At 48.2% G+C, this 8,696-nt stretch overlaps 1 protein-coding gene across 1 annotated transcript; it reads left to right on the top strand.

Moving 5' to 3' along the window:
• The first annotated feature begins 646 nt into the window (after positions 1-646).
• On the top strand, positions 647-3,544 carry RASL11A (RAS like family 11 member A). The gene is made up of 4 exons (XM_003919727.4): positions 647-929; positions 1,346-1,402; positions 1,507-1,586; positions 2,864-3,544. Exons 1-4 carry the CDS (start codon positions 809-811, stop codon positions 3,329-3,331), a joined length of 726 nt encoding a protein of 241 aa, XP_003919776.1. The 5' UTR covers positions 647-808; the 3' UTR covers positions 3,332-3,544.
• The last annotated feature ends 5,152 nt before the right edge of the window (positions 3,545-8,696 follow it).

Here is an 8,696-nt window from a genome sequence, read left to right as displayed (position 1 = left end):
TCCAGGCAGGAGTGTAGTGGCACGATCTCGGCTCACTGCAACCTCCGCCTCCCAGATTCAAGCCATTCTCCTGCCTCAGCCTCCCGAGTAGCTGGGATTACAGGCGGTCGCCACAACGCCCGGCTAATTTTTGTATGTTTAGTAGAGACGGGGTGTCACCATGTTGGCCAGGCTGGTCTCGAGCTCCTGACCTCAGGTGATCCACTAGTCTCTGCCTCCCAAAGTGCTGGGATTACAGGCGTGAGCCACCGCGCCCGGCCCCTTGGCACCTTTTAAATATAAAAAGGGCGTTTTACAGGAATCTGTGTCTCCCATTGCTGCAGAAACATCCAACTGATCGCACTTTTTCTTCTTTCTTCTCTCGCCGACTCGTAACTCCTATCTCAAGTTCACCAACAGGTCTAATGACTCTGGCTGGCTGCTGGGGGCGAGGAGACTCGCAGAGTGCCTGACTAGTGGCCGCCCGCGCGCTCTGGACAGTGGCGGTATCTCCTGGGTCCGGGCCCCGGAGCCGAACTCCTGCAGCAGAGCGCCTGGCTGAGCGCACAGCCTCGGCGACAGTCAGCTCCGCGGCCTCTGCTCCCGCCCCTCCCCGCCGCGCCGGGAAGGGGCGGAGACGAGGAGGAGCTGGGGCGGCCGCCGCGCTCTAGGGTGCACCAAGCCCTTTAAAAGCCGCGGGCCTTGACAGCTCCGCTGACAGCCGCCGCGGTCCCGCGCCCCCTGTCCGGCACTCCCAGCTCGCGAGCCGGCTCCGGGTGCGGCGAGGCGCCGTCCGCTCGGCTTGCGCGCGGATAGCGGGACGCGCTCCATGAGGCTGCTCGGCATGTCCGGGCACTTTCTGCTCACACCTATCCCCGAGTCCTCCCCGGACCTCCTGCCCAAGGACATCAAACTGGCGGTGCTGGGCGCCGGCCGCGTGGGCAAGAGCGGTGAGTGCGGCTGGGACCCCGAGTCGGCTTCGCTCCCCGGCTCTGGCCGCGGCCACTGGGGGCGCTGCGGAGAGAGGGACCCTCGGCCGAAGCCGCGGGCAAGGGGCAGGTCGAACCCGGCTGCTTTCACGCTCAGAGTGTCCCTGTCAGTCCCGGCCTGCTTCCCTGGCCGTTTCCTGGGGCATCTGCTCCTGGGCTCTCGGCGGGGTTCACGCCTGTTCGGGGATGGGGTGCAGGAGGGGTGTCCCGCTAGTCGTACTCGCGGCGAAGCCCGCGGCACCGCGGCTTTGCGGAGCCTCTGGAAGCGAGCAGTGCCCGCGGTTCTGCGCCCCTCACTCCCTCCAGTTCTCCCCGGAGTGCCCGGGTTTGACCGGCTTGTCCTGCTCCTTCGGTTGATTTTCCAATTTCCTTTTCAGCAATGATCGTGCGCTTCCTGACCAAGAGATTCATTGGCGACTATGAACCGAATACGGGTGAGAATACTTTCACGCTCCCTGCTTTTATGTTTGCATGCTTCTTTTTCGTTTTCGAGACGGGAGTTTGAGAATTGAAAAGCAAATTCTCCTTCATTCTCCAGGCAAGTTGTATTCACGGCTGGTCTCCGTCGAGGGGGACCAGCTCTCCCTGCAGATACAGGACACTCCCGGGGGCGTCCAGGTAAGGACCTTCAGGGGCAAAGAGCTCACCCCAAACCGTCAGACCACCCCGGAGGGCACAGCACATAGGGCGCCCATGCTGGGCGCAGGGGTCTGAGCAAGACATCTAAACAGACCTGTGCATTTAGAGGTAGAAATGGGCTGTCCACAGGTGGGGCCAGTGGTTGGGGTGTTAGAAACTCTCTGGGCGGGGGGAGGCGTGGTTAGAACCAGCCTCCCCTTGTCAGCAGCTGACTTAACTTCGTTTTGCAACCCTGGTGGGCCATCACTACTTAGGCACTTCTTCCGGAGGTAGCCATGGAATCATTAACAAAGAAAAAAAAAAAAACAGCAACCGATAGGATTCTGCTGGGAGAGTCCTCTCCCCTGGCAAGCACTGCTTTTTTTCTGAAATGGAGTTTTACTCTGTTACCCAGACTGGAGTGCAGTGGCTCGATCTCGGCTCGTTGCAACTTCCGCTTCCTGGGTGCTAGCAATTCTCCTGCCTCAGCCTCCCTAGTAGCTGGGACTACAGGCGCCCGCCACCACTCCCAGCTAATTTGTTGTGGTTGTTGTATTTTTCAGTAGAAATGGGGTTTCACTATGTTGGCCAGGCTGGTCTCGAACTGCTGACCTCAAGCGATCCGCCGCCTGTCTCGCCCTCCAAAGTGCTGGGATTATAGGCTGAGCCACACTGTGGGATCCAAGCCCTGCTGAAGTGCTGCTGATACTGGCTGCTCCCTCAAGCCAGTAATTGCAATCAGATAACCCCTTGGCAGAGGGTCTAGAATGTAACTTGTTTATTAACCGGTTACTAATTGCTACTCCCCTCTCCAGAGGAAAGGTCTTGTGGAAGAACCCTAAGCAAGGAATTTCTTTCTGTAACATTCTTAAGAAGTGCATGTTAAAAATATTTGCATGGGTTTGGGAATAGATATTTATCTTGGCTTATTTTCAAAGTTTTGTTTATTATGAGTTACTGTTTTCTACAAATTGAGCCATTCTGGTTTGAGGTCATTCTTCAGTCAGCCATGGTTCACCAGAGACTGCCTGTCAAGCAAGGGGTTTAAAAATAATGCAGGGATAACAGCTAATAAAGCAACCCAGGCAGGGAGTTTGCCTGGGAATCTGTCCTTTCGGTTATCAAAAGCCTCCTTCTGCAGAAGCTGGGTAGAACCTGAAAACTGTATTTAGCGATTTCTTTTTCAAGTGTTTCTTCAAAGGTTGCTTTGATGTCGTTTTGAGTTTCTCTCCCATGGAGGCTTTTCTTGACTGGTTCTCATTCTGATGTTTTCTCAGATTCAAGACAGCCTCCCCCAGGTCGTCGATTCTCTGTCCAAATGCGTGCAGTGGGCCGAGGGCTTTCTGCTGGTGTATTCTATCACAGACTACGACAGCTACTTGTCCATCCGACCCCTTTATCAGCACATCCGGAAGGTCCACCCTGACTCTAAAGCCCCTGTCATCATCGTGGGCAACAAGGGAGACCTTTTGCATGCCCGGCAGGTACAGACACAGGACGGTATTCAGCTAGCCAATGAGCTGGGCAGCCTGTTCCTTGAAATTTCCACTAGCGAAAACTACGAAGATGTCTGTGATGTGTTTCAGCATCTCTGCAAAGAAGTGAGCAAGCTGCACAGCCTCAGTGGGGAAAGGAGAAGAGCCTCCATCATCCCTCGGCCCCGCTCTCCCAACATGCAGGACCTGAAGAGACGCTTCAAGCAGGCTCTGTCTCCCAAAGTCAAAGCCCCCTCTGCACTGGGGTGAACCATCTCAGACAGATGTCTCTCCTTTTTAATATGCATTTGTGCAGCTAAAAGACTGGGCTTCTCCCTTTTTAATCACACATTCAGAGTTTATTTTTATAAAAAAAATTGATTTTCAAGTATCTGTGTATTTCTGAAAGTTCAAAAAGTGATTGCCTAGAAGCTGGATAGAACTTTGTTTTGTTTTAATAAAAGAACTTTTTTTTTTCTTTTTCTTTCTTTCTTTTTTTTTTTTTTTTTACTGTAACCGCTGGCCACTTTTCCATTAAAGGCAAAATGGCAACATTGGTCCTTGTTTTCTCAATGTCTTTTTATAGAAATCCTATTTGCACCAGAGCCCAGAACTGCTCCATGCTTGCCCTCATTCTGAACCCTGATTGGTGTCTCGCAGTGGGGAGGAGTTCATGTAGAGGGAGTCTGTTGTGGGAGAAAGGCAAGTATGTGGAGGAGGAGAGGGATTTGAATAACTACAGGATGTCTTTAATGAGGACACTGGCACCAGTCATGAAACTGACACTGTGATTTTCAAGGGAAGGGGTACAGTGTGAACTGATGCTAAAATGTTACAAGTCATGAGTAACATTATTATTTATTGGTGCAAATGTAAGTTTGTACTCTCTACCCATATTTAAAGAAAAGCCAAAAACCCCTTTTCTAGTATTTCTTATGTCAGTAAGTGGGCCCTACCGTTCAAAACTTCTTCCCTTCGAATGGGGCACCACATCTGTCAGTTCTTGCCCCTGTTTTTTCTAAAGCCTCACTCTCCCTTAATCTAGACCTCCCCTTGACTGGCAGGCAAGAGTCTAGGCAAGAGCCACATTTCTTGGCTTCTAGAATGACATCTTCTAAATGTCATTTTACATCAGAACAACCTTGCTAAAACTAACCCTCCTTGTTTTATTTCTGTAAAAATCTCAGTGGATTTCCCCTTACCTACTGGTTAAAATAGACGTGAGACATGACATCAAGACTCTACCACCTCTCCAAGCTTATCAACCCCTCCTTCCAACACACACAGCCCAGCAGTCAGTCCATTCCAACAGATTGTCTTTCTTAGTCTACTCCAGGCTTTCATGTCTCCCAGCCTTGGCACAAACTATCCCTCTGCCTCAAATTTTTTTTCCGATTCTACACCTAATGGCTTGCTAACACATCTTTAAAAACTCAAGTCTCATGCTTCATTCAGCTCTGAAATGCCTTATCTGGTCTTCCTCTATTCCTGGAGCATTTGCATTATAACCCAACCTTGTCATGTAGCTATATGTTACCCCACTGGAAGGAGCCCCCTCAAGGACAGTAACTGCGCTTTATGATCTCGTATCCTAAACTTCTAGTTCAGTGCTTGCCTGTAGGGTGGTAATTTTTAAGTAAGTATATAATGAATAAATGAATGAAAGCACCATTTATGGTGCCAAGGGTCAATGATGGGATATTACCGTGAAACAAGTTACTTCTGCAGGGCAAGGACAGGTGTCCTGAGTAATTAAAGATTCTTAGCTGCAATGGAGAGGAACTGATATATGCAGCTTCCGACAATCACAGACCATTATCGTTCCATCTAAGAACACCTCAGTGCAGACCTGTGATGTCAGCACCACGTTTCCCTGTAGTTGAAGAGAATCTACCTATACAAAATGGCATGAAGGGTTAGGAAAATTAGATAATGCATGTCTAAAAGGGTGTCCAAATAATTAAATAAAATATTAATTGGGATCCCATCATCTTTTAAGAAGTGCCTCACATTCTCCCTTTTTGCATGCTCTCTGAACAAAAGCTCTATCGTCATCTCTTCTGCTTCCTGCCATGCCTACAACGTGTCCAGATTGCCATCTGCCACCAGGGGCGTCTTTGCCTTCAAGGAACTATCAAACATCCCATGGAAAAAAGTTAAATCATGATCTAAAAGCTAAAGAATAAGACAAGTGATGTCCCCAGGCCACCAATGATCAAGTTTCAAGTGAGAACAGAAAGCAGCCTTTAGCTCTTCAGGGGAGCAGGCTGTGGATCAGAAGGGTCAAAAGATGAGTCCCATGGCCATTTCAAAGGGACTCACAACCTCCTGGGCTCAGGCGGGCTGATGGACCAAGCAGAAACTCCCTACTCTGTCTTCTTTCTCTCCCAGCATCATAAATGATTGACATCCAGGGCTTCACTGCTCCCTTTATTCTCTGATCCCCAGAACTGGCCTGGCACAGGAGCCGGCTTGCTGGTCAGGGAATGCTTCATTGCCTGTGGTTGTTCTTTCCCAGGCCTCCTGCTGATCAGCAGTGGGGTCTCCTGGGGATCATAGTGCTTAGGGAGCATCCGGAAGGCTCCTGGGATGGTAGCCCTGGAGATGGAAGAGATGAGCATGGAGTAGTTGGAAGGCAGTTAGCCTGGGAAGTTGTGTAGGGAAGAGAGCTGAGGATAGGGGCTTGGCTGGGTGCTAAGGAAGCCCTAACAGGGGAAGCTGAGCTGTAAGCCAACCTTCTCTTCCCTCACCAGTAGGGAGGGCATAGTTGAGCGAGCCATGAGTGTCATTATTTTGCAGGCAGGGGCATTAGACAGAACATTGGGTAGAACATTAAACAAACTTAGGTGGATGTGGAGAGAACAGTATGTGTGCTTTTTTTTTTTTTTTTTGAGAAAGAGTCTCGCTCTGTCGCCAGGCTGGAGTGCAGTGGCGCGATCTTGGCTCATTACAACCTCCACCTCTCAGGTTCAAGCGATTCTCCTGCCTCTTGAGTAGCTGGGACTACAGGCACACACCACCTAATTTTTGTATTTTTAGTAGAGATGGGATTTCACCATGTTGGCCAGGATGATCTCGATCTCTTGACCTCATGATTCTCCCACCACAGCCTCCTAAAGTGCTGGAATAACGGGTGTGAGCCACCATGCCCGGCCTGGCTGGTATCCGTGCATTTTATCCAATAGTTTTGCTTTACCTCTGAGATGTCATGGCCGGTGCAAGAATTTACCTCCATCCTCATGAGAGAGATGGGACTGCAGCTTCCCCCACCCACCTCACCTCCCTCCTCCATCCCTGCCCCGGTGGGAAAATCTGTCTCTGAAACCCCCATGCCTCCACTGCTGGCACTTGTTCTCCTTCTGGTCCTGGCTCAGTCACTGATTCTGCTTTAAAACTCTTGCTGGTCATGGAGAAACATGCAGAATGATTTAATTAATGTTGCAATCAGTGTCATTCTGGAGAAATGGATGCGATCCAAAATGGCTAAATTGTACATCTTGCAAACATTCTGTCCTTCACATGCAACTCATGAGAAGCAAACTCGAATAATGGAAAAATAAGTCAATTATAATAGAAGAAAATGAATTTGTTTTGCTTGTGATAAGGCGAAGGGCACAGCGGAAGTTCTAAAGTTTATTAATATCTGTTCAGAGAAATGGATTAAATAAATACTGAGGAAGGCAGTGGTAAACAATAGAGCAAATAAAAAAGACAAGATGATGCTTTAGTCATACATTGGGGCTTGAATTGCTTTTTTGCTCCTTGTGTATGTTGCAATTTCAACTTCTCATTATGCAAAGTTACCAATTCAAATTTACAATGCAAATATATTTTGTGTGATTAATGCGCTTTTATTACCATTTACTCTCTCTCCAAAAGGTGGAACATTTCGAAAGACTTTGTTAAAATTAGTCTCAAGGTACTGTGGCACTTAGGAAGAATGATGTGGTATGAAAGAAAATAAGATTATTTTCCAAACATCATTAATTGAGCTAGGGCCCTAGAAAAAAATTAATCTATGTAAATGATGATTTCGTTGCAATCGCAAAGCAGTTTCAGCATAACAGAGTAGAAATGTACCTGTCTTGGACAAAATGTCTAGAAGCCTCCCAGTTCTGGATTTCCTGTGTAATTCTCCCCTAGAAGAAAAGCAGCTCTCTTACGATTTGAGTAAGTCCTCATTTATCATCAGCTCCATAGCACCTGTTCAAGTGTCCAGTACACAGCAGGATCCTCACAAATACTGACTAAATAGAACTGTTAGAAATGCTGGCCGGGCATGGTGGCTCATACCTGTAATCCCAGCACTTTGGGAGGCCGAGGCAGGTAGATCACCAGGTCAGGAGTTCAAGATCAGCCTCACCAACATGGTGAAACCCCATCTGTACTAAAAATACAAAAATTAGCTGGGCATGGTGGCGTGACCCTGTAGTCCCAGCTACTCTGGAGGCTGAAACAAGAGAATCACTTGAACCCGGGAGACAGAGGTTGCAGTGAGTGAGATTGCACCATTGCACTCCAGCCTGGCGACAGAGCAAGGCTCCATCTCCAAAAGAAAAAAAAAAAAAAAAAAAGAAAAAGAAAAAAAGGAAAAGAAATATTGAAGTCCCTAAAGTTATTTTTGTATTGTTCATGAGGACAGAGGTGTGCTAGTCAGAGTTCTGTAGAAGGACAGAACTAATGGAACAGATACATACAGTATATATATATATATATGTAAAGGGGAGTTTATTACCTCTCACAATCACAAGGTCCCACAATAGGCTGTCTGCAGGCTGAGGAGCAAAGAGAGCCAGTCTGCATTCCAAAACTGAAGAACCTGGAGTCTGATGTTTGAGGGCAGGAAGCGCCAAGCGCGGGAGAAAGATGTAGGCTGGGAGGCTAAGCCAGTTTGTCTTTTCACATTTTTCTGTCTGCTTATATAGAAGCTGATTACATGGTGCCCACCCAGATTGAGGGTGGGTCTGCCTTTCCCAGCCCACTGACTCAAACATTAATCTCCTTTGGCGATACCCTCTCAGGCACACCTAGAATCAATACATTGTGTCTTTTAATCCAATCAAGTTGACACTCAGTATTAACCATAGCAAAGGGTATATGTCTATATCCTGAGTTTTCTTTGTCAAACTGTCAGAGACGGCTCCTTTCACACCAATCTCCCTGGCCTTTTTTTTTTTTTTTTTCTTTTTTTTGAGAGAGGGTCTCACTCTGTCACTCAGGCTGGAGTGCAATAGCCCGATCTCGGCTCACTGCAAACTCAGCCACCCAGGCTCAGGCAATCCTTCCATATCAGTCTCCCAAGTAGCTGGTGATGACAGGCATGCACCACCATACCCAGCTAATTTTTGTATTTTGGGTAGGGACAGGGTTTCACCAACCATGTTGCCCAGCGTGGTCCCAAACGCCTAAGCTCAAGGGATTCACCTGGCTCAGTCTTGCAAAGTGCTGGAATTACAGGCAGGAGCCACCGTACCCAGCCTCCTACATTCTCCAGAGAAAGGATACTTGAACAAAATAGATGCTTTCAGTTTTCCTTATATCTTTAGAAAAACCATGACAACAGATTTACATTATTTTAAATCACACCAATTGAGAATCCCCTTTGTGCCAAAAGCCCTGTGCTACATGTTACTGT

This window comes from Saimiri boliviensis, chromosome 16 (assembly GCF_048565385.1).
Source record: "Saimiri boliviensis isolate mSaiBol1 chromosome 16, mSaiBol1.pri, whole genome shotgun sequence".
NCBI classification, from domain to species: Eukaryota; Metazoa; Chordata; class Mammalia; order Primates; family Cebidae; genus Saimiri; species Saimiri boliviensis.
The sequence above is the reverse complement of the archived record's forward strand: the minus strand, read 5'-3'. Positions and strand labels throughout refer to the sequence as shown.

Bases quoted from the DNA above. Each gene is read 5' to 3' on its own strand.
- RASL11A (XM_003919727.4), top strand. From the start codon at position 809: ATGAGGCTGCTCGGCATGTCCGGGCACTTTCTGCTCACACCTATCCCC. The intron at 930-1,345 runs GTGAGTGCGGCT...TTTCCTTTTCAG, and splicing joins CGGCCGCGTGGGCAAGAGCG to CAATGATCGTGCGCTTCCTG. The intron at 1,403-1,506 runs GTGAGAATACTT...TTCATTCTCCAG, and splicing joins CGACTATGAACCGAATACGG to GCAAGTTGTATTCACGGCTG.